The 27141-nt window shown below is 37.5% G+C and overlaps 1 protein-coding gene across 1 annotated transcript; it reads left to right on the forward strand.

The window, feature by feature from the left end:
• Positions 1-4624: 4624 nt before the first annotated feature.
• On the forward strand, positions 4625-5038 carry LOC139128059 (uncharacterized). Its single transcript, XM_070693919.1, has one exon. The coding sequence runs from the start codon at positions 4625-4627 to the stop codon at positions 5036-5038; it is 414 nt and encodes a 137-aa protein (XP_070550020.1).
• Positions 5039-27141: the final 22103 nt, after the last annotated feature.

The raw sequence follows: 27141 nt of genomic DNA on the forward strand, positions 1-27141 counted from the left end.
ATATGAAGAAGCGCAGTCACATTTTAGTTAAACTTGGTTTCAGCACAAGACATGATGGATTATCTGTCTGGGTTCTGACTCAACAATATACTAGTATTAGTAAACCCTTCAGGGAAAACATACAGATGTTAGTACTTTTTTATATACCGAGCAAGACAGACAACAAGACTATTATAAAAGAATATTGAATGGAGATCTCAGAATGGGAGGCCTCGGACCTAGTCAGGCAATTGAAAAATAGGCCATTCAGTAAACTTGTATTTCATTATGTCACCCGTATGGCATGCAATTTTTAGTATAAATGGGTAAATATAGAGATAGAAATAGGAGCTCCAATTGGACCTGAAGGAACCCTAAGAGAATAATCGCAATCATACCAATCAATAATCCAATATCATTAGGTCAAAATTTGTAAGACAATAGTTGTAAACATAGACTCAAAACAGCACAGAACAGACAGTAAATAGACGGTACACAAACAAAGTCAAATTCATGAAAGAAAGATATATGGACCTCTTGCCAAAAGACCAAGAAGTGATGTCAGAACCATAATACAACCCCCGAACTGGTTTGGAGGTGTACAAAAATTATGTGAGGCAGCGCGGGACAAGGGACTGAATGTGACCAAGAAAAGAGGTACAGGACTAGTTGCAAACTCAGCTAACTTATAATCTACATAAACTGGTCCCTCGTCTCGCATTCAGAAGGGATGGGCAGTGCATGCATCTTTGTATCATGGATAGACGCCCAGTGGCAGGCATATCTTTGGAGATGCCTTTACTGTTCGCAAAAGAGAATAAGCCCTTACGAAATTTTTGTTTGTGGCATATGTCCCACTGTCTTGCGGCTTATAAGCTACACCCAAAAAAGGCTGCCAGAACTTTTTTTCATTATGTGCCGATATGTGCCACTAGAGGCACTTAACAGGCACATAAAGACAATCAGTCAAATCTTTTGTGGCAGATATGCTAAAATATTTAAATAAACACAGTTTGAGCAAGATATTGCTCACTATAAGCCACAACATTGAGTTGACACTCCACTTGATCACGCATTCTCAGATGAGATATCCATTGACAGTGACACTACAGCTGGCACAGCAGGAAACCTTTGATTTTCAACAAATTGTGTGAAAAACTACCATTTGACTTTGATCGGTGCAATAAATCAATCACTGACTTTTTATGTACGTTTTGCAAATGATTGGTTCTCACTGACAGCGTAACTGTTTCTACAGAAAAAAAAGGCTTTGCAAAATATTAACTCTGGCGAACCATATATCGACGTTAGCCCTGCGTACGATGCTGTGTGTTCCGCTACAGCTAATTGTGGTGAGCGGGGCAATTAGCTGTAGCGGAACACACAGCATCGTACGCAGGGCTAATATCGACGTATGATGAACTTATTTCACGTGCATATCTCCCTTGAAAAGACTTGTCTTTCAAAGAAATGCAACTCAAAAATAACGTATATCTTGTTCTTTTGTGTTTCTTACGCCCTTTCCACACGCGGGTTTAAATGAACTGCAAGTACGGAGTAGGTCTTGAAAGCGTACGTACGGCATATGGAGGTACGTACGGTAAAGCTTTCCCAGCGTATAATAATGTACGCATAGTTTCAACATTGATCACGCTGGGCTTCAAAATACGGACGTGCGCGATGAAAGTCATCATCGGGCAAAGTTTGTAAGTCATGAGACTGCTATGTCGGAGCTGTTTTTGTAGAGTTTTGTGTTGATCTAGAAAGGTTATTCCCTGTATTTGTGTCGTTTTGGTTTTCAAACGCAAGCTCGCATGCAGCTGAGCTCGAGCTTGATCAAGCTGCTTGCTGAAGCAGGGAGACAATGTGTGGGTCAGAACAGACTTTGAACCCGGAACTCTAGAATCACGCCTGATGATGTCATATACCATGTGAAGACTTCTTTATGATTGGTCAGATTGTCGAGATCATGTGAGGGTTTCTTTATGATTGGTCAGATTGCCAAAAGGTCATGGGTCAAATCCTGAGCGGCAAATTAAATCTGATTTGCACTGGTAAGCCGTTAGGACGTTTGAGCGAGGAGTATATCGTTGCCGTTTTTTCACTCTGATTTTTGTAAAGTTTAGCGTAAAATTACCGTAGGACATTATCATTCAGGGTACGTAAAGGTTAGCTATGAATTTAAAAGCAACAAACAGCGTTTGCGATGCGTTGATGGCCCTTGGATGACCGATTCTGAGACCGCGATATCGTCCCGAAGAACAACGGTCACAGACACACCCATAGTTTTATCGAAGAGCTACAGATCGTTTAAAAATTCGGTAAGTAATTTTCAATACCACGAGTTGTCTCTATAATTTTCGCAGTTTTCACTGTCTTTGGTCATGCTATATCGATGTTGTTCTTGGCGAACCCTGTTCAAGTATGCCAAATGAACGTACGGTATTGGCAAAAATAATATACCGGTAGTTAATCATGGAGGTTGGTAGCCCTGCGTACGATGCTGTGTATTCCGCTACAGTTAATCGCCCCGCTCACCACAGCCCTGTAAAGACCCGTACGTAGAGTTTGTGACTTCAAATCCATTTTGGACTGACGTAAAAAGCCAAATTACTGCCGAAATTCAGCGTTCTTGGGCCAAAGTCGTATCCCTGCCTACCTCAGCTACTCGATCGCTTCCAAAAATGCCAGTCTTTTATTCACTTTTCGTAAATAACCGTCGATGTCGGCAACTCTCTGCGTACGATGCTGTGTGTTAGCGGCCAACACACAGCATCGTCCGCATTTTTAGATTACGCTTTTGAAAATTACGAATGCAAGAACGACGAAAATACAACTCAGTGGGCTAACTGCTAGTGTAACAATGAATACCAATAGGCATATCCACGACTCAGAGTACAAGCTGCAAAAACAGCAATGTATGCAACATTGATAAAATTTGTCGGCATTTCAAGCTGCGTGTCCGATATCGCACGCGTACAGCTATATTTAGTTACAAACCTGTAACCGTGCACTGCGCTATTATAAAGGGATACTTTTTGTTTAAAAACAATTTATGAGACAGTTTTCCATTTACATTTCTTCTGTTTGAGATGTGCTGAAACCCAATCACCGCTGGTCATAGTTGTAGTTTGGAGTGGTGTGTCACAAGTAAATAGTGAAAATGAGGCTGAAAAGCAATGATTTGGTAATCACAATAAACATAATGTATAGATATGTCATGAGTTTGTATCATTAGATAAATTATTTAATATTAATTATTATAATTTCTTTCAAGCACAAGAATGCTCTTTTCCGTGAATTTTGTATTAATATATAATAAGGGTAGTCGACAAAATACAAGCAATTTCACTTTGCACATGTAATAATATCCTTGTCTGTTATTTATCATTTTTATTCTCAGTGTATGGGCAAATGCCATGAAGCTGAACAGACCAATGGATCAACAGGAACATTCAATCTGAAGTTTCAGAACAAGATCGTAAACATTAGGGTGGCATCGAAAACAACTTTGGATAATATGAAAAATCAAATGCAGACTTTTAGACGTGTTCTGTTATGTTTTTCACATGAACCTCATTAGATTATTGAATTTTGATTTTATTTTAATTTCTTAGTGGTCCAGCCTAGTGTACCAACATCATTGTTTTACATATCAAAATAAACAATGGGGTATTATCGTGAAGATATGTGGTAAGTGCTCTTTTTTTGCATCTGTGAGTAGGCGGTTTAAAAGGCAGTAGCTGTAACTTAATTTTTATGCAGTATTTTTATACTGTTATGTGTCTTGATTTTTGCCTATTTTGCCAAGTGAGTAAAGTGAAAAGTTACCTCAACACACCAAAGTTAAAGGAACAACATAAGTTACAGCTACTGTCCCTTAAAACAAATGAAGATGTGAAGTGTATGGTAATCTCCTGGCTAGTATAAAACTGGTAGGTACAAATGCAGGTATGGTTGGGGAGGGGGGGGTAGCACAGGAAGCATGCATAGCAGCATTTTACCATGAAACCTTTTACCCCACCATTTTTTGTGGCATATTGTCTGCAATCACAGCGGCTTCTATGCCGCTAAAAGCCCCGTCCCATTTTTTTGCGGCATATCGTCTGCAATCACAGCGGCCTGTATGCCGCAAAACTGTGCCAGAACAGATCTTTGCATGATAAAATATGAATAACCTGCTTATAAGCCACAGACAGTTGCAGCTTGGTATCCACACCTATTGTGGGTTAGCATGCACAACTATGTGCCAGAAGCCATATTTTTTCGTAAGGGAGGGTATTCGATACATGCTGACAGTAATCGATGTACTCAGTAAATATGCGTGCGCCAGGCCTATGCAGTCAAAAACAGCTGATGACATTCTTGAGGCACTGAAAGATAAAAAGTGGGAGGTAACCCGACAGACTTCAGACAGATGAGGGGCGGGAATTTACTAACCGGAAAATGCAGAAATGGCTTGAGGAGTCGGGCATTCACTGGTTTCACACATATAGTGATAAAAAGCTAGTGTTGTAGAACGATTCAATCGTACTTTGAAGACCATGATGTGGAAATACTTCACATATAAACAGACACGTGAATGGCTCTTTATTCTACCGAACTTTGCGAGAACTACAACAACACTGTACATGGAAGTATCAAAATGAAACCCACCGACGTAACAGAGGAGAATGATTGGCAGGCATTTTATACATTATACGGTCCTGAGATGGCGGCTGCAGGTGCCACCCCTGAGTTCAAGCCAGGAGAACGGGTCCGAATTACAAAATACAAGAGCACTTTCAGGAAAGGATATTTACCAAATTGGACAGAGGAGATCTTTATAGTTACAAAAGTGGTGTATGCAGCTGGACTGGGAACGCCACCCGTTTACAAGATGAAAGACCTGAATGGAGAGGAAATACTTGGCATTTTCTATTCCGATGAACTGCAGAGGGCTGCTGTCGGAGCTGGCGCCCATGAGCTGTACAGAGTTAGACGAATTATTAAGACAAATAAAATTAGAGGAAAGAAATACTCTGATAAAATGGAAAGGTTTTCCAGAAAGTTTCAATAGTTGGGAGCCAGAGGAAAATGTTATTAGAATACGTAGTACTTACAGTAGTACCTACGCAAATAATTACAAAAGTTATTCAATAAGTACCACAGAGCAAGTCTTAATATCTTGAAATTAGACAGTTTATCTTTATCTTTATCCCAACCCCTGTAGCCAAGTATTTATCATGTTACCGTAGCATATTAAGTTTGCAAGATCTTCAAAACAACTTCTCATGTTGACATAAGCTGTTCTTTTGCGCCCCTTTGTTTAGCTTTCTCAAGAAGTTCTGGTTGAAGTATAATGTAGATAACTGACATGAGCCATAGACAAATAACTGAATCTTGATCCTTCATCAGGCCGAGTGCTAGTTGTTTTTTCCCGTTGGATAATAAGCTTTTTCAAGTTCCTCCTTCCCAACATCATATATCAAAATCTCTGGCTGCCGCCGCCACATGCAATTCCAAAATCGAAAGCCTGTGTAGAATCTATGGGACCAACTGTTTCTGTATCAATTGTAAGATTAAGTATCTTCTTGAGAAAGGAAGAAGAGAGTGGACAACAATCACTAACTACCAAACATAAAAGTCTGTAGTCATTACAAATTTCTAAAAAAGTGGGTAGGAACCCCTTATGAATCTTTTCTAGTTCTTTTAAGGTGGACTCGGTTATTTCATATGGTCTGTATCGAGTTAGAACCACCAGCAATATTCCCAAGGCACGTCTTCCAATGTGATAATGAATCTGTGTAAATCGTCAAATGCCAACGCAACGATCTTTTATTCTGCGACCGCCTGGCAAGGCCGCGGATTCGAAAAAAAGGCAGGTGTTGAATAATACATTGAGTCGTAACTGACCCTCAGGTTCGTGGGGGCGGCCCCCTTTCCGAGAGGCGGCTTGCTAAAGTGACACTTTTCATTGCACATTGTAAACTAAGAGTATGATCTATAAACTGATTCTGAAAACCAGCGCTTGTCACCCTTCCATCATAAAATATGCTCGAAAGAGTGACATCAAATTGTGGTACGTGTACGAGTGCCTTTGGGTGACCCGGAGTCAAGTCGTTGCCAGCGACCAAATTTAGTGCATTGTAACTCTTACCACTTCTAGTCGGTCCATTTTTGAATATGAATGACCTATAATAGAATTTTTTTGAAATTATTTTTCGTAAAGATATATTATGATAAGACAATGGCAATCCTTTGTATTTCAGATGCAATAAAAATATTGGAAAGTGGTGACATTCATACTAGTGATAGAGGCGACAAATTCATATTAGGTGAATATGTAGATCCTATTATATATGTAGACAATCTAGATTGTATTTTTCCAATCAATCCTAAATATGGTTCAAAAGATCCTGCTACATGTGATGAAATCCGTGTATCTTGGCGACCGAGTCTTCAAAAGTTTACCGATCTGGTAGTATCCCGGAGCTTAGGTGAAACTTTCGATGCAAGCACAGCTAAAAAATTTGCTGCAAGCCTGGCCGCTCACTCCAAGAATGGTTCTAAAAATCCTGGTTCTAAAAATCCCCGGTAAATTTTATAATCCTTCTAATGTGTATCAAAAGCGAGGGAGCAACAAACAGACAAAATATTTTAAATTTTGGTTTCCAAGATTTCATAGTGGTGTTTTGCTACATGCATTGATATAGCCCAAGAAAACGTGTGTGCCCTTACCAAATTCAGAGGCACTTGGGTACGCCTAAGGTCTACCCATGCAGTACCTGAACAATACCCAAACGATTACAACATACCCTTGTCAAACCTAACACAAACCACTGTGTAAACTGGTGTGTTGTTGGTTTGTGAGCAGTCCTACCCCCTTTCTACCTGCATGGCTAGGTATGATGTGGGCGTACCTAAAAGACGCCTGCTTTAGACTGAGAAGCTTTGAAGCTGTATCATAACCGCCCCGAACATACCAGCTTGTGGCTGAGACATTTTGAGGCATAAGCATAACCGCCCTAAACATACCAGCTTGAAACTTATAAATTTTGAGGCATAAGCATAACCGCCCTAAACATACCACCTTTGAACTAGAAATTTCAATGCATTATCATAGCCACCCGAAAAAAACTGCATGTGACTTAGAAATTTTAGGGCAATTATAATCAAATCAAAAACACGACCAATTTGGACTCAAGAAAATGTCAGAGAAATTTTGGACAAAAAAATGTCAAAAATTTCAACCTAAATGTAATTTTGTCATAATTGAACAAATTATAAAGAAAGAAGAACATTACCAAAAAATTCATTCCTAGAAAATAAACAGTCATCACAAAATGCATAATACTGTATAAGATCCCCCAAGATACTTGCATAGTAATTTTCAAAGCAATCTGAACAGAGGTTGTTATTAATTTTTTTACCATTTTTGTCATTATGTACATTCTAGGGAATGAAAATTTTATTTGAAAATATAGCTGCAAAGCAGCACCGGCCGGGTTTCGAGATATCTTGGTCAACAGGGGCAATAGAGAAATACATGCGCAATAAAATGGAAGGCTACGGTAGTATTTGTGAAATCGAGGTCAAAGGTCATCAAGGTGATGTGACATTTTCTTAAAAGTATTGAATGTCATAGTTTTCCCTATATACCAAAATTCAGACCTCTAGCTCTATCAGCTTGCCCAAAATTAGATATGATATGTCAGCGTTGGAAACTACCGCCCGTCCTCCCGTCCGAGACAGGTAACTTTTCAGTCGGACGGGAGGAAAATTGTACTTCCACGTCCGTGTGTCGGGCTCTCGATAGTAGCCCATACGGCATACCCAGTAATCTCATCGATCAGCTGCTTCTAGATGTGTAAAATAAACGAAATGTAGTATACCAATACCTCCGACTTAGACGCGCTTATGCTACTGAAACTGTGCAACTGTGTGACGCCGGAACGCAATGCAAGCGAGACATGTAAACACGGGTAAACAGAAGTTGCTCATACTAGTAAATCTCACACTAAGCGAGAGTTTAGTGCCTGAAACCAATTAACCTATCAGATAACGGTCCACTTTGACGTTGACGTAATGTAAATATACTCAAACCAGTAATCACATCCTGCCTTGCTACAAATAGAACAAGTTCGAAGTCTCATCAAACCAGTCTGAGACGAGTACAGATACCATGTCTTCGTATCTACGGCCTGCTCGCTTAAACTGAGCACATAAGGGAGGACTCTATCAACACAGGAGAGTGAACTAAATATCACTGCATCTGAGCTTACTTCTGGGATCAACCGTCGAGTCGTTTTCTAACGACACTCCTCATGGTCTATAAAATGAGCATCTAAAACAAATCGTTCTTACAAAATCATAGCTCGTCATGTAACTTGACCAACATGTGCAGGAGTAAGCATTCCGTCGATATCCGGAACGACAACCAAAAAGTCCGGTAAGTTAATTCAAACACACTTTGTCCATTTCGCTCAAACAGCTAAAAGGTTTCACGATAGTGGTTTTAACAACAGGGAAACAATTTTTTAATTTGTCTCCATTTTATGCCACTTCATCGTATAAACCAAGATGCAATCTTTCATCGAATTGGTACTACAGTCAACCAAACTGAAAAGATTGCTGAGCAATACAGATAACATCATCTGGCGAAGAAAATCAAAAACTGAGAGAGCTGCCATATAAGTTATCAAAGTTGGCGGCATGAATTAAATAAACCAATACTCTCCTCAAACCAAACCGATTTCAAAGGCCATTTACAGCAAATATTGTTAACGAAACCATGAAACCTGGGAATGGCTAAACACAGAGAAACAAGATTTATTTCTCAAAGCAGCCCTTCACAACAAGCTTTTCAAACACCGGAAAGCAGGCACCAATATCGACCCAAATCTATTACAAAGTCCACGAAAAATTGACACAAAACTAAAAGTTCAGATAAATCGATTTAAATGCCTAAAACACAAACTAATCGTTGACAGATTAGTACAACATTTACTGTTAACATAACGAGCACTAACAACGCTCAAATATGCCATAAAACAAATATCCTTATAAGCGTCCAGAAACTCCGGTCGATGCTGGGTCATGTTAATGATAATATGACACCACACACCGGATCGCTCACTATAGAGTCAATCAAAAGTGGCTAACTCTCTCAATAACAATTCTGGCTTCTCCTCCTCGAGGACGAGGATGACTTCATCACACAATCAAGCGGAGGGGATACAAAACAAGAGAGCAACTGATGAGGGAACCCCATTTTTGGTTCAGAAACACCGTTAAGACGAATCACTCAATCAACAAACCGGTTTTGGGACCCAAATCACATGACTAGGGTCAAAGCACTATCGATTCACAGGTGTCTCGCCATGTATTCCACACAAAATAAATACAATGATCCTTTTATTCAGCATATGGTAATATTAAACAAACTTGATAGAGCCGATGTGTGGAGTTGCCCTCATTTTCCTTCATATAAAAGGAATAAAAACATAAAAGACATCCTCGTTCAGGCACAAATAGGATAAAAATAAACACGAACGGTAAGACCAACAAACCACTCAAAGTTCAGACCACAACATATCCATACTATTACTAGCATCTCTATTTGATGAACAATCGCTACTATCAAATTAACATGTGGGATAACAAAACAATTCGAGCGACAGATGAAGGAACCGCACTCTGGTTTTGAAACACCGTTACTAGTAAGAAGAATCACTCCAACACATAACCGGTTCTTTCCCGGGGACCCAGATCACATGACCTGGGTCAAAGCACTATCTATTCACTGGTGTCTCGCCATGTTTCTCCATATCATTAAACCCATTGATCGATTCAATATACATAACTATCAAAGGTACAAAATGATGTGAAAAGTTGCTCTCATTTTCTTATATATTTATAGCATTGTTATTGTAGAAATTTTGTATTCAAGTCCGGATTAGAATTCATTTCAAACAGTGGACTTCAGAACAGTTTGTTTGTAAGATCACAGTAAATACTCATGTTGAAAATAAAGTTGTTTACAGTTTGAAGTACATAATGGTTTTGTGTTTTTTTGAATGAATGGATTTGTCAGAAATTCAGGACAGGCAACTTTCCGGCAGGACCGGCAAGTTTGAAAGTTACCAGTCCTGATGTCTGGCAAATATTTTGGCCAGTTTCCAACACTGGTGTATTATTAATAAGGTACAGGATATGGCACCATAAGTTCTCCCATCATACCAAATATGAAGGGTGTAGCCCTTGAGGTTACCGAGTTATGGACAAATATGTATCTTTGAGGTCAAAGGTCATCGAGGTCACATGATATTTTGTTAAAAAAAATTGTATCCCATAGTTATCCTTATATACCAAAAATCAGACCTCTAGCTCTTTTGGCTTACCCAGAATTAGGTATGTGCATAATTAATGAGGTACAGGATGTGCTGTCATAAGGTGTCCCATCATACCAAATATGAAGGGTGTAGCACCAATGGTTACTGAGTTATGGACAAATATGTTTATATTTGAGGTCAAAGGTCATTGAGGTAATGAGACATTTTGTCAAAAAAATTGTATCCAACAGTTATTCCTATATACTAGAAATCAGATCTCCAGCTCTATTGGCTTGCCCCAAATTAGATATGTACATAATTAATAAGGTACGGGATGTGGCATTCTAAGGTCTCAAATCATACCAAATATGGAGGGTGTACATGTATATTTGGGGTCAAAGGTCATCCAGGTCACGTTATATTTTGTAAAAAAATTGTATATCATAGTTATCCCTATATACCAAAAATCAGACCTCTAGCTCTATTGGCTGCCCAGAATTAGAAATGTGCATAATAAATGAGGTAAGAAAGTCGTTGGTCATGTGAAGTTTTGTCAAGGGCATCCCTCAAATTTTAGTGTGAAATTAAGTCCGCTGCTGGTCAATGGTCAACAGACACTAGCCCTCTGGCGTTCTTACATTGGCCAGAATAATCCCAAGCCATAGCTTAGCTGCAAAGTTATAGGGAAGGTCAAAGGTCATAGAAAAATCAGAAAAATAATACTTTGAAATTCTTCTCAAAATTGACTGGGGGTATGACCTTCATATTTTGCATGAAGGAACAGCCCTATGGCCTAAAAAGTGACTGTACCAAATTTATAAATTTTTATGAAAATAAAGTCAATTTTAAAGTTTAAATTAAAATTACTTGTGATGAATTTCACCCACGTGCCAATTTGAAGTCTCTAGGTACAACGGTGTTCTTATGGCAGTTGCATTTAGAGGATGGAAGAAGAAAAACAATAATAATTAATCCCTTGACTACCTATGGTGCCGGATATATCCGGCGCCATATTGAATTACCATATACCTTGAGTGCCGGAAATATCCGGCACAGTTAAATAGGCGTATTTGCTTCATTTTGTCGCTAAAAACCCCGTAATTTCGACGTTGGCACACAGCGCGACTAAGATTGATGTATTCCGATCTGGCCTGAATGTGATTGCGCCCCGTACGTCCGAGTATGGCCAAAATCCGGAAGCAAATGTCGTGACCCATGACCTCGACCCTGAAAGGTCAGGCTGATCACAGAAGCGTCGCGCTGAGTGTTTACAGTTTTCAGAAGTTCGGACGATCGCGAAGATTTTTATGGTTTGTTTTTTTAATGAAATGAAATGCTTATTTATCAAAAACAAATGATTTATATGTAAATATGTTCTATTAACAGCAATATTTGTGAATGAATCTAGAGGTATATAGGAATACATTGGCCGTGGTAGTCAAGGGGTTAAGATAAGTATTATATAGAAATAATAACGCGAATAATAATAGGTTCAATTTCCGTGAAAATTTCACCATAAGGGTATTTTGGGTTGAAAAGACCAAATATGATATCGATTTCACTGCCCCATGTTTCCATGGTAACCATTTTAGGGGTTGAAAATTTCAGTTTTTCTAATGTCCAATGAAAGTTACTTTGATTGATATGAAAATTATCTAGCGGGGGGAGTTCGGGTCAGAGAACACAAAAACCAGACTTATTTTAATGTTTTGAGTTGCCATGGTAACTATTCTGGGATTGAAAATGTTACTTTTTCCCTAATTCCTATTAAAGAACTATTGATTGATGTAAAAATTGATAATAAGGGTTTTTCTGGTTAGCACACCAAAAAAAATCACACTCATTTTAATGTGAGATGTTTCCATAGCAACCATTCAGGAGTAAAAATTACCAGTTTTTCAAAGATTCCATCTAAAATCCAGGAATCAACAGAATGTGTTATATCAAAGGGATATTTTGGGTTAGAAAGACCAAATATCCAGTGTACAATTCCAGTAATCAACAGAAATATTATACCAAAGGCTTATTTCGGGTTAGAAAGACAAAATATGATATCCATTTTTACTGCCCTGTGTTTCCATAGTAACCTATTTGCGTTTTAAATTTCAATTTTTTCCTAAGTCCATTAAAAGTAATCCCAGTTACTATGCAAATGCTCTCCTAAGTGTATTTATAACAGCATGAACTCCATGTTCATTTTTGTTTTATGTTGCAATAGTAACCATTTCGGTAACCACAGCTTTTTTATTTAAAACTATAGAACCTCGAGAGGGTCTATATTAAAACATAATTCACTGTTTTTTATTTATTTTATGGATTTCTAAGTAACAACTTTTAACATTTGTTCTATAATAATAATAATTGTAATTTCTTTGCCTTCATTCTAGAAAAAATAATAAAGATAATGTATATTGGGGCCATTTTGGTCAAAATTATGTTTTCTGTTAATTTTAGTGTGTTAGAATTAATTTTACATAGACCAGAAATAATTTTTCAAGCATTTTTAATTGTGTTTCATGCAGTCATCCCAAATAAGTGTTATATTGTATATTACTAACTTATTATGCATTTATCGAATTAAGTTTATGCCTTCAAATTAATGTTATGTCCTGACGTCAATTCTACTAGTATCTGAACCCAATCCTCCTTATCACCCAATGTACCATTATATTTATCACAAGCAGTAACAGGAGCGCACAGTTTTTTTTTGTTTTATTTAAAACATAATTCACTGGTACTTATTTATTTTATGGATTTATAATTAACGACGTATAATAATGTTCATTTTATAATAATTTATTTTGATTTCTTTGCCTCATTCCAGGAAGAATAATGAAGACAAATTATATATTTCTGATTGTTTAACTAAAGTAAAATTATGGCCATGTAGTGGTGCATTATTTTTTGTGTGACCTGGCGTGACCCCATAAACTCTATGATTCTGATGATTAGCTAGATCTCCCCTTTCCATGGTAGCAATGACTAAATTTGAACATGATCCCTGTATACCTTTAAACATTTTTTTAAACCCAGCAGGCCAAGACAAGGAGAAATATTACAAGTTAAATGTTTCATGTTTAATATTGCCCAGGGCTCGAAATTAACTTTTTTTCCTGGTAGTCCACTTGGGCAACCATATTCTGAAGTTGGTAGCCCGGTGACACTGGCTGGTAGCCCATGCATATTTTACATCAGGGGTATCTTTTTTCGATAACCAGACAAGAAAGGGCTATTTACAAGGTTCTGCCCATGAAGTGAATTTTCTAGTCTTTTGATGTGTATACTTGCACACCTTTAATGCCCAAGGAAACAGGTGTAATGGACGACAGTGGGACTCAAAAGTTTTGTGATCTATAAAAAACCTGTTGCACTATCACAGTTGTATGCAAATTTTAAAAGTCGCCATGACAACATGACAACAATATGGCCTTTTCAGCACTGAGACATACTGTAACAGGGCTAAAAATAGACCATGGTTCTTCTGTTAGGAGGAGGCATAATTTCCGTGTCATTCCGTGTCATTTGATACATTATTATCAAAATGCAACGAGAATGCGTTTTTATTGGCCGTCGTTTCCTGTGTCTGTCATTCAAGTACGTCAGTCCAGATATGGAAACTTTGTTGCAAAGTTCCACCACACGGCCGGTCGTCTCCAGAACAAAGTCATACAATGGCAAATTTCTATGCCCAGCTTGGTTTGACTGCATTTATCTAACTCGTCCCAAAGTGACGGACACATCTTTCAACCTTTCAGCTTGGTGAAAAACGCATTTATTGATTTGCCAAAGGCCTGTGGACTCGTTTATTTTTGCACAAGTGCTACTACATGGACATAGGAAAAAGTTGTTGAGTACTCACTGTGTCAGTGAATCCGCCATGATGAGAGTTCTCAAATCAAAAAATGTTGCCAAGCTCGAATACAAATGTCTTCATCGTCATTGTTATAAAAGAGTTAGCATTCCAAAGTCTGTCACCCTGATTTTTTCAAAGTTTGGAGAAGGCCGGTATTTCCATCTGAATGATTGAACGACGTGAAATGCAAAATTCCATCGCATTTTTATCAGGCAATATGTACAGTAGAAATACTGTATACCGTCAGCTTATACTCCACAAAATGGCCACAGCAGGCGGCGTGAACTTTGTGAAAGGATTTCCTAAACGTCCTTCTTGTTACCTTAGGGACTCACTTGTGATGTCCTGAAAAGTATTCTCTGCAGTAATTCCAGTTTCTGTCAACATGCAAAGCTCAACGACAAGATTATAGCACGAGACGAGACGTAGTGTACAGACTAAACATTCACGCGCAGGTGAACTCAATTGTGCATGCTCATATTGGCAGACTACACTGGCAAACGAGTGCGCATGCGTGAAGGTATATTTGCAGCAAATACACTGGCATAGACTCTCCAAAGTCGCTGTGCCTTGTTTTGTGCGCGCCCACGACTGCCATGATGGGCCTGCATTCGAACACCTCTTTTTCAGAATTCCCACAGCTTCAATGAATTGTTCTTAGATTTCTATATAATACTTATAGCCCCTAAACTTGTAATAATAATAATAATAATAATAATAATAATAATAATAATAATAATAATAATAATAATAGTAATAGAGATTTTCTGACCCCTGGTCTTAAAACCCTAAAAAATCTCATCTACAGCCAAGAGCGCATTTGCACGCAAAATACAAAGCTGAAATGTGCAGTGGTTCTAACTTTTTTAGCAGTGGAAAGTTACGTACATCCATCCATCCATCAATCAATCCACATCTCCATACGTACATACAATACACACACATAGTTACATAGATACATACATACGTACATACATACACATGCACACACATACGTACATGCATACATTATTATTTCCTTTTCAGCATACTTTTGGTTGATATTTTTTCAGCTAGTTCTGTAATTTTTTACTTGCATTTCCACTTCCCTGCGTAATTTGCTGCTCCTGTTATTTTTAGTGAGCTCCCTGCTTTAAAAGGGTTGCAATAAAGAAAAAAATAGACACACATACACATACAATTACATGCATCACCGTCCCTCCACCCGAGACGACAAATGCTGCTGACATATACTATAAGCTCACATTGTTATACCGATTGTGAGCTAAATATTTATATTTTGATTTCAGTCAGATTTACTCACAACTTTTACTTTATAATTTTCGAAGAATATTTTTTTAAATCATAGAAATTGTGATAGTATTCATATTAGAGACTGAATGATAGCACTATATGTTGATAATGGCTAAGATTAAACATTCACACAATTACTGACAAAATTCAATTCTCTTGTCAATGAATATTTTATTGCATGTAATGAAATGGCTATGTGTTCACAAATTCTTTTACATTTCCATATCATCCCACTAATGCATTGATTTATTTGTAGCAAGTGCACAAAAAATGTGAAATTTCACTCACATTTCTGTAAATGTGTTTGGAAGCTTGGAAAAGGAAATCTGTCAACAGAATTATTGAGTCCCCTAATCCTTTTCTATGCTGTTGGGGAACAGACACACACAAAAAACATTCGCTCTGTTGTAATCAACAAAAACGCAACATTGACTTATACTTCCAATGCCTATGCACACAAGTTGTCTTTCATTTTTATCTACAGGGATGATCTTCAAAGTTGCATTTGTGATATCATCTTGTATTATACATGTCTTTAGATCATGCCTGACTTTGAACTTGTCTATCATGGCGACATATACAGGTTTCTGACAAAAACATGCTTCTGTACACAAATAATTCATTAGGACATACAAGTTTACATTTTGCATAGTACCTTACTTGGCCATAGGACACTTCCCCAGACTGTTTCATGAACTGTACAGTGTAGCTATTTCTCCTGGTTACTGGCTTGTACTCTTTGCTATGTATCACACTTCCCTTTACAACAATACGCTTAATTTTACAGACATTTTCCACATGCCCCAGTTTTCTTTCAATGCACAAACGTTCAGTGTGATATTTGTGCCTTGACTATGGCCCCAACAATCTGACAATCATTTCCAATATCACATTGGTTTTTTTTTTCCAATTCTTTGCCCACTGGTAAGTTTTTCATAAAAATTTTCTGCAGAAGAACCACTTGTTAATGATCTCTCAAAACTAGGGATTTGCTGTTGAATGCAAAGAACAGTAACTATTTGTTCTTGAATGCTCTGGGTTCCATGACAAAGATCTCTAAGTTCCCCATTACAATCGTCATAGGAAAACATGATATTGCCCAAAGGGATCCTAAACACTACCCGTTGAACAAGGTGTAGAAGCATACGTACATTGGAAGTTTGGTATAGTTTATTGTACAGACTTTCAATTTTGAATAAACAATGTTTCAAAAGACCTGATGCCCTCGTTAAGTCAGCTGATGAAACTGATGAGTAGAGTAAAACATATACGGCTTCAACTTATAAACAATAATGCTGAAAAAACTCTGTTGGTAATAATTTCCATAGTAATGGAACTGAATAATAAAGAAGAAAACTCCTAAACTCAGATGCTTTCCAATGTGAAAGTTCACCAGATAGTGCCCTGGGGGCTCTTGTTATCATGTATAGCGGCTTTATACTGGGTAGATTTTTATCAAGTATGTGTAGCTTGCTTCCTAAGTACCATGACTCCTCACTCTTTGTGGGATTTATCAGTCCACAGTGTTAGTAGCATTTTCATTATACCTAAACATACACAGTGCATGTAATCAGATCCCATGCACAGCAAGTGAGGCTACCCACAATTCCTCTTGATTTGTTCACTCAGACATTTTTTTGCTAAAGGCTTTTTCAATTTTATCAGTTTTTTATCAATTTTTAACTTACAATTTAAGTTCAGGATTATTTGTTAAAACTATGTTCCAAAATTATTGATTATGTTTAAAATTCAAGAGTAAATTGAATGAGAAGTCGATGTTTGGGGGTGCTAAAAATTGCACACTTGTCAAGATAAAAATATGAGCAACTAAGATGGTCTCATCATACCACCTGTCAGACATGCAAAATTCCTTTGTTATGAACATTAAAAAAAATCAATACACTTTCTTTTGCCAACCCAGGTGCAACTTATTCCCTTAGTTTCCTGAAAATATTGTGTATGGCTGTCAAAACTCTATGTTGACAAAATTACAAAATTGCTATCTCCTCCGCGGAAATGGGGTTGATCTTCTCATTATTCACAGTGAGAAATCAGAAAATTATGATTATCAGAACTATGTTGCCAGAATTTGAAATATGGACGAGTTGTTCTGTGTACAGAAGAAATTTGCTTCAGTTCAGTGAGTGATCTCCGTGTGTACAGATCATGGAGAATTGTCGGTAGCCTCACTTACTGTGCCATGCCATTTATGATGTCAAATTTGGGGACAAATAGAAACCAACTGATGTTTTTCACACCCATCACTGCGGATGACTTGCCAGTTTTCCTCATATTATGTGCTTGACGAGCAAAGTTGATAGTTGACTCATGCGTTCTTTCCTTGGCATGCCCAATTGCAGGATTTTCTATGTTGAATAAGTAGACCTGTGAAAGACCACGGGCACTTGTCTTAACAGTTTCACAAGGTGACAAACAATATGGGCATCTAAACATACCGTTTAATTGATTACACTCCATAAACATGCATCTGGCTGGAGCATCAAATAGAGTACTAAGTAATATGGCTCTGACGGTTAATGTCTCCTCCTTCACAGGGTCTTGCAAGAGGAAGCCTGTGGATAAAAATACCATAGGTTTTAAAGGATTACCCTGCAGTTAATATGCTTACAAAAAATGTGTGTTTCCCACATGCAGTTATCATTTTTTCATGTTACCACCAATATGTGGGTCTATCCCACAATACTGGCCTGTGATTAATCATTAAATTGGTTTCTCACCAAGCAACCAGGTGAGTCTCCCAGTATATTATTTATCACTTTTTTGAGGCATAGGAATAAAAAATTGATCTTTTTTTACGTATTTCTTTCCCAAATTTTGCATACATTCAAAGTCACAGTGCATAACTACTTTTGTTATAAAACATTTTTCCAGAATAATCCTCACAATTAGTAGTACAATGCACTGCCATTACTTTTCTTGTACACGTAACCCCTTTTCTGTAAATCACATTTTACAAACCTTTGACAGTAATACGACAAAATGCACAACAGGATGTTGTGTTCTCCACAGAGCAATCAACTATAGAGTGGGTGTTGCCAATCTCAAATTTTTAATTAACAACAGAAATACATTACCATAACAATTTCAGTAATTGTTATGCAAATTAGCCATCGTCTTCCACGATGTCCTGGGGAGAACACTGAAATGTATGGCCCAATCTAAAGAAAAATTTGCTAGCAGATATAACAATAATTATTCCTTTGGCCCTCTAAAAATTAATGTGTGTAAATAATGTGGCCGGAAAGCAAAAAAAAAAGTACCCACTTAATGAACAGCTTTTACAATTTTTTTTTTATGGCAATGTTTTTTTGTTTAAGTCTTGATTTTGAAGCAGTGTACACAATTGGATGAAAATATGGCAAACAACAACAATGAAAGTAATGTTTATCTTTGTGTAGCCTTGCATGTAATCCAAGATGTTGTACTCAAAAAACAAGCTGACATACCTTTGTCATACATTTCTTTAAATGAAACAGCAAACGGATTCAGAAACGTACATGCCACAATCTGGTTTCTTGAATCCAAACCAAATACTTGCAAATATTCAGTTCCTTCTTTGGAATCTGCACAACAAGACAACAGGATGAATTTCACCAGGATATAGCAGTTTATCTCCTTCGTCAGTGTCTTGGCTTCCGCTCGAAAGTTCAGCATTATCTGAATTATATTGGCAGGAATCCGGATAACGCTCATCGTAATCGGCAGTGTAGTCGCGAGATAGTTATCCCATTTTTGATAGCGAGGTCTGAACTTCAATCGTCAAGTGAAGTGTCTTCAGTTTCACCTGTACATTCCGTTGTTATCGTGTCCGTACTTTCGATTTCACTTTCAAAAAAAGGAAAATTGAGGGACATCATCTGACAAATCGTCGACATTGTCGGGAGGACTGGCAGTTCTACTTTGGGTTTTTTTTAATATCACATCTCGGATCGACCTGACTAATACTTGCTGTCTAAGGTTGTACTTGACTGTGGTGTTGGATGTTACAATCGGTCGTGCACGAGGTCATATCGCTTGTACTCTGATCGAAATCGTCGCTTGAGGACCAACTTTTTCTGGTTGAATGTGGTATTGGCGTCGAAGGGTCGCTCAAGTAGGTTAAGTAGTTACATCGTTTGGGCGAACGCTCACGGTTGTTGCTATCAGTATTTGTGTCTGCCATGTAGTCGAAACTTATACTGCCAACTTTCAACAAGAAACAATATGGCCGAACGTCACACAGCATGCTGGGAAATGGATTAAAAACAGTGTGCCGATTGTCAACCACAGAAAATCCTGCTATTGTGCATCGTAATGTTAGAAAAGGTAGTAAGATAGCATTGTTGACATTTAAACCGCGCTTATTTAAGAACGAGAGTATAATTAGTCTTTCTTTCAACATAGAGAGACTCTTTTGTGTTGCACCTTATAAACCAGAAATTAAAGATGAGGACGAGGAAGAAGAAGGAGTTGACTTAGAATGATAAGGCAAGATATATAAACAAATAAATGCCGACAAATATATTATAGTGGATTTTGATAACCTATCATAAGAATATTTTCCTTTTAATTTTTTGGTAAGTATATAATAAGGATTATGATGGATGAAATATTGTTGTTAAGCATCACTCACAAAGAGCATTCGACGGTACAGTTTTAGAAAAAGATTTTCCTGAAGTCAAGCGAGTTGAGGACATAGCGAGGATCGACATCGAAGGCATGGCCAAAGAAAGAAAGATGTACTCTGTTTATACAGAAATGGAAGTCAAATTGGTGGATCCGAAAGACGAACGAAGTATGCCACAAATTCGTACATTGCCTGTTAAATTAAAAGATACATACACAAAAGAGGTAGGAGGATCGGATATAAAACAACAATTAATAGAATGCTACGACCATATGCTTGAAACAATTGAAAATGTTGAGGGTTCTGGTCTCGTTCTCAAGGAGATACTTAATTTTGAATTAAAACTGGTAGAAGTTCTAACGGGGGCTGGGCTGGCGGTGCGGCAAACATCCAACTGCTCCAATGTTTAAAAAATACGCATTGTGTCAGTGATCTCATTCTACCTCGCGGTAGTGAGAATTGCTTCCAGTATGCAGCCGTGGCAAGTACAAATTTAAAATTAAAGGAATTTTGAGATAATAAAGGTGGACAGACTAGAAGGCACTTGAAGACGTATGACAAATTTGTGGCTGATCACTGTTGGGATGGAATACCATTTCCTACACCCGTAGATGAGTCCGTATTCAAGCACTTCGAGCAGCAAAATCCAGGGATTAAGTTACAAGTATTTCAGATTTATGAAAGTGGTCCTGACCACTCCGGCATAACTGTCTTGTACAGTGGAGCCTCTAATGGAATAGAAGGAGCACATATAGCCAATATTTTACTAATAGTCGGCGAGGAAGACGGCCACTATGTACCAATAACTTCATTAGAATGTCTTCGTAATTCTCAAAATAATCGTAAGAATTCGATATGAATATTTAGATTCTCCCAAGCGATTGGAAGAGGAAAGCTCCCATAGAGACACCAATTTCATAGCAAACTAACGGAAGAGGGGATTTCAGAGTCTGAATATGAACACGCATTGCAAGTATGCGATGAAGTTGGATGTCGGACCCTAAAAAATTATATGGAATTCTCTTGTGAGACGGATGTCTTCCTTCTTGCGAATATATTCAAAAATTCTGCAACACGTTTAGACACATAAAAGCTTGATCTGGCACACTATATGTCAGCGCCCGGCCTGACATGGGATGCTATGCTATTTTACACGGGTAATAAGCAGATAAATTTTATTCGGAGGGGAATTCGAGGTAGTATCAGTCAGTGTAATATTCATTACTTACAGTCAAATCATCCGGCTTATGCGACAGATGAGACTAGTGGGAACTGGGATCCGGAGAAACCACTGGCAAAAATAAAATGTATTGATGCTAACAGTCCCTATGGATGGGCAATGAACCAGCCAATGCCAGAAGGGGGACTTCATTGGAAGACGAGGGAAGAGTGGTTCACTCGAACGGCTGACTTACCTGTCGGCACAGAGGGCAGCACTGGCGCCAGATTCCCACCCTGTTTTCTAGACGTAGACCTATCCAGTCGAATTATATGAAGAACATTCTGATCTACCTCTAGCGCCGCATCACTATGAATTGCCGAGGCAGGAGACTCGACTGATCACGAGTCTCCATGACAGAGAGGGGTACATCTTACATTACAAGTTACCTGAATTCTACCTTCGGAAGGGAGAAAGTGACTGAAAAAGATCCATCAAGACCTTGCTTTCGAAGAGGCGCCGTGTCTCGCGGAATACGTTGACTCTAACACTAAAATGAATGCAAAGAGGAGAACTGATTTCAAAAAGAATACCTATAAACTGATGAATAATGCAATGTTCGGCAAGACAATAAATATGTTTGAAAGTACAGAGACTTTAAATTTGTGGTGGGTCATGGTATTACCGACAGTGATCGTAAAAAAATTCAGAAGTATAATCCAAAGATGAAACATTTAACTATCATAACTAGTGAAGAGGATGGTGATTCCTACGATAGTGCCCTATTGGAACTGAAAATGGACGAACCTCGATATGTAAAGCCAGTTTTCATTGGCGTGACAGTGCTTGAACTTTCTAAGCTGCATATGTATGAAACACATTACAATTACTTTCGAGAGCAGTTCCCTGGAATACGATTAGCCTACATAGATACTGATAGTTTTATTTACATTGTACCGCTTACTTCCCCAGACATAACTTTCAATGAAATAGTTAGGTAAGATTTGGAACAGAATGGAAAGGAACGATATATGATACTAGTGGGATGGGCGGCCCTGATTTCCCAAAGATTAATAAAAAGGTGAGAGGCTTATTTAAAGATGAATTGAATGGAGAACCTATCATTTATTTTGTTAGCATTCGTTCGAAAGTGTATGCTTTTGGACACCAACTTCGGAGACGCAAAAAAAGTAAGGGGATAAAAAATGTCTTTGTTTGTAAACGTGTAAACTTTGAAGACTATAAGAATCTGGTTCAAACTTGGAAGGAGCCTGAGCGGGCACCATTTGTGCAGTTTGTACGGAAAGCCGGTGAAATTTGTGGGAAAGGCGAAGTAAAATCATGACGGCTCCAAATGATATCAAACGTGTGCAGTTATACGATCCAGACACTGGTAAATGGTTGGCAGAAAACTAGACAGATAGGGTGGGTGGATCCTACGGAGTTCCTACGGAGTTAAATTGCATAACCATTTAAACTGTAAAGCCTCATGTAACGCTCGAGTGGGGGACTAAATCCTTCTTGTTTTTGTATTTCTAATGCCTGATGAAATATGTTTTGAATAAGGTCTGAGGCGCGGTCTTCTTCTTCTTTCTTTATAGATGCAGCTTTTTCTTTTATTTGTGTAAGCAACTGCTTATATTGAACGTAAAAATGTTTAAGGTAGGTTTTCAAACTGCGCTTAAAACTATCTACACTTCTGGCGATCTTAATTTCAAATGGCAAATCATTCCATAGTAAGGGTGCACATACTCAAAACGCTCTCCATATGTCCATATGTCTTATTAACGTTGCCATTGGGCTGGGTTAAACATAATATGTCACTCGATCGTAGTTCTCTGCCAGGTACATATAATCTAGTAAATCTCTCAGATAAATATTGCAAAGTTTCTTTCTAAAACTAAAAACTATCTACTGTTGATTGATCAATCAGAGTGCTCAATTCAGGGTGTTTTATTTACTCGTAAAGCCTTCGTCACCAAATTCCAGAAACGAATGACAGCACCGTAGTAAAGTACTGTCCAATCAAAAGTGAACATGTCATATTCTGTAGACATCTTGTATGTTTTAATATTCAAATTGGGTAACACAGCGGAAACAAGCTGCTACACAAAATCTGCTGTGCCCTAGGGCATTTATATAATGTGCCCTAGGGCATTTATAGGATGTTCCATTACATTGGAAGGCTATTTCACAAATAAAAGTTTTAATTCATATCCTAAACATGTTACATTGACATAGGGGACGGTTGACATAAACACATTGAAAACGAAAATATATCAGTTAGGGGCGATAGTTTTTAAGTCGGATAAAACCTTGTACTCTGTAAAGTACAAAGTAATATCATATAATGTTGTACATTCAGAATCTCTGTGGCTGGAAGTATCGATAGAAAACTAACATTTGTCATAGGAATACTGTACAGAAAGCCAAATACAAGTGTACCAGAATTCAGAAATAGTCTTTTAGAGGTCCTAAAAGATATCAAACATGATAGGAAACAGTGCATCCTTCTTGGCGATTTCACTATCGACCTGTCGAAAGGAGATGATATTGTAGAAGATTACTTTGACACTGTACTGAGATGTTTAAATATGAAGCAGTTGGTGTCAAACCCGACTCGAGTCACAAATGTTTCACAAACCCTTAGAGACCATATTTATAAAAACATAAATAAGTGTTCCTTTTATACAGGTACAATTGCTGGTGATATTTCAGATCACCTGCCAGTCTTTGCTATATTCAATAATTTGTTTCAATGGAAGTGTATATGGCAAAATTTTTTACATTTCAGATTGGAAGATTTCAAACATGATTTATCACAGCAATCATGGAACGATGTTTACTCATGTACAGATGTTAATGATACATATAACTGTTTTTATTCAACCTTTAACTATTACTGTAATAGACATGCACCTGTTTGCTCAGGATTTGTAAAAAATGTCATAAAACGCAAACCATGGATTACCCGTGCAATCAAAAATTCAATTCACAGAAAACACATCTTATTTGCTGATATGGTGCATTCGAATTACGAAGCTAGAACTGTGGTCTAGTATAAAAGATTCAGAAATATCTTGACAACCGTGTTAAGAAATGCCAAGCGTAATTATTTCGAGTCCTTGTCTATTGAAAATAGTAAAAATTCCACAAGAACATGGAAGATCATCAATGAATTACTTGTTAAACGTAACAGGAAACCTGGTATGTCTCAGACCAGAACATTTATCATGTTCTATAGACGATAATGAAAATACAGTTACTTATAGTACACAAACTAAAATTCTTAATGGATTAAATAAGTTTTTCACTAGCGTTGGACCGGATCTTGCCAGAAAAATACATACACCTCACTCTTCCTTTGCAGATTATCTGTCAAATCGCCTAGAAAATTCGTTCTTTTGTATCCTACAACAGAAACAGAAGTTTTTAATTTGTTGACAAGTCTTAATGTGAAGAAGGCAACCGGTTATGACGACGTACCTGCAAAACTTATTCTCAATGGAGCAGAGTATATCGCACAACCTCTTTGTTATAATTTTAATCTTTCTTTTAAATATTGTAAGATTCCTGATGCATTCAAAATAGCAAGAGTGGTTCCTATCTTTAAAAAGGGTTCAAGGACCAATCTCGGTATTGCCGCTCATAAGTAAAATTCTTGAACAAACTGTGAATAACCGATTGGCTGGCTATTTGAATAATCACGGTGTTTTCTATAAGCATCAGTATGGTTTCCGAGAAAAATATAGTGCCAAACTTTCTCTTATTAGTTTAATGAATAATTTACTTGAACAAGTCAACCAAGGGAATTCTACCATTGGGATTTTTATTGATTTCGCCAAGGCATTCGATACCATAGATCATTCTATTCTTCTCTCAAAACTTCAACATTATGGTGTTAGGGGAATTCCACTACATTGGTTTACAGACTACTTAAATAACAGGTCACAGTATGTTTTTGTTGACGGATGTATGTCTCAACATTTACTAATTACATGTGGAGTACCCCAGGGCTCTGTACTTGGCGCCACACTATTTTTGGTGTACATCAATGATCTTCCTAATTCTTCAAAATTTTTTGACTTTAGGTTTTTTGCCGACGATTCCAACCTTTTCCGCACTTTCTCACGTGAAACACGCTCTGTAAATCTTTCTTTTGTGGATGTACATTTACAAGACGTTGTTCAATGCTGCGATGCTAATAAGCTGACAGTTAATATAAGTGAAACAAAGTATGTACTTTTTCACAGCAATCGTAACTCTGTAACACTACAAGGAATTTCTCTGTAAATAATGTAATCATAGAAGATGTTCTACAAGCATCTTTTGTTGGTTGTTTTTGATAAACATTTGACATGAAAATTTCATATTAATGAGATAAATAATAGTACAAGAAAAACGTAGGAATCATATTTAGGCTAAGGAATTATGTACCACAGCAATTTCTAGTACTGCTGTACAAAGCTTTTATTGAACCAAATATTATGTATGGTCTTGAGGTATGGGAAAGTACATATCCTTCATATTTACATCAGATTTTTATCACCAAAAGATGCTGGTACGAATAACTACGTTTTCAAGATTTCGAGAATCTACTGCACCTTTATTCTTCAGACTAGGTATACTGGATGTCTATAAACTTCATAATATAGTTCTGGGAAAATTCATGTTTGATTTGCATCATAAAAATATACCACATAATTTGAGTGATTACTTTAGTTTAGCTGATCATTGCTATGACACTCGATTTAAACTAGGTCAAAACTTGCCTTTACCGAAAGTACGTACAACTGCGGGACAGTTGGCAATTTCATATATGGGTGCCAAAGTCTGGAACAGCCTACCCAATATTGTCAAACACAGTGCAACAAGAGATTTATTTATAAACTCATTAAGACAGCATCTCTTAAGTGAATACCAAGATGCGTGAATATTTATCTATTTTTTTTTTCATTTAAAATATAGAATTTTGATGAAGAATTGACATAATTAGCCCTTTAAAACAAATATTGCAATGTAAATTTCATGAAAATGGGGCCAGGCTCGATTACCTCTAAGCTATTATTCCTGGCTCCAACTTGCCTCTTTCCTCGTCATTGTATACTTTGTATACATTGTACACTTATACATATATTTGGAATTGGCAATAAAGTAAAGTAAATAATCCAAGTCAGTCACAGCCAGGCCAAGAACTTAACATACGGTGTCCAAAGTTAGAAAGTGGAGTAGTTTTAGTTCCGGATACTTTCGATCTGGTTTTTGATCTCATGATAGAGGGGCATGAAAATAACCGAGTAGTTCAAAATGTTGAGAAAAATATAATCGAGCGTATGGTCCTCAAATTTGAGGGGCAGGCACTTCTCAATTTGAGTAACTATAACTTTATTGAATGTTATCATGATCTCTACAAACATAAAAAGGAGAGAACAAACATGACGCTTTACGGAATTCAGAATGAGAATCTGAGAAAATTAAGAAGTGGTGCAGCCAATGCAGATGCCGCCGTCGCCGATGATAATTTACTTTTTCACATGTACAAAACAAAATATGCTATTCGTCTAACTCATCCCTTCATAACAGGTCATGAGGTAACCTATCCAGTGGCATTAGATAGCCATATAGAATGGGAAACTACACTTGCCCCTGCCTCCAAATTACTTGGTATATGAAACACTCAAGGATGACACCCTCACAAGAGATACAGCCGGGTATTACAACAATGGCAAAAGTTTTCTGTACGAACATTTACATTATTTTAGAACAACCCCATTTAATAAATCGGACACCATTAGAAATGAAATGTTAATGTACCACGTCGTAGCATCAGAGGTATATTAATACTCCTGAATAAAGATCAGAATCAGTCAGAACTGCATAGCAAACTTTTCAGAAAGCCATCTGTTGAATCCGTGTC

Source organism: Ptychodera flava, unplaced genomic scaffold, assembly GCF_041260155.1.
Source record: "Ptychodera flava strain L36383 unplaced genomic scaffold, AS_Pfla_20210202 Scaffold_42__1_contigs__length_1331906_pilon, whole genome shotgun sequence".
Taxonomy (NCBI): Eukaryota; Metazoa; Hemichordata; class Enteropneusta; family Ptychoderidae; genus Ptychodera; species Ptychodera flava.

Coding starts and splice junctions, on each gene's coding strand:
- LOC139128059 (XM_070693919.1), top strand. CDS start 4,625: ATGAAACCCACCGACGTAACAGAGGAGAATGATTGGCAGGCATTTTAT.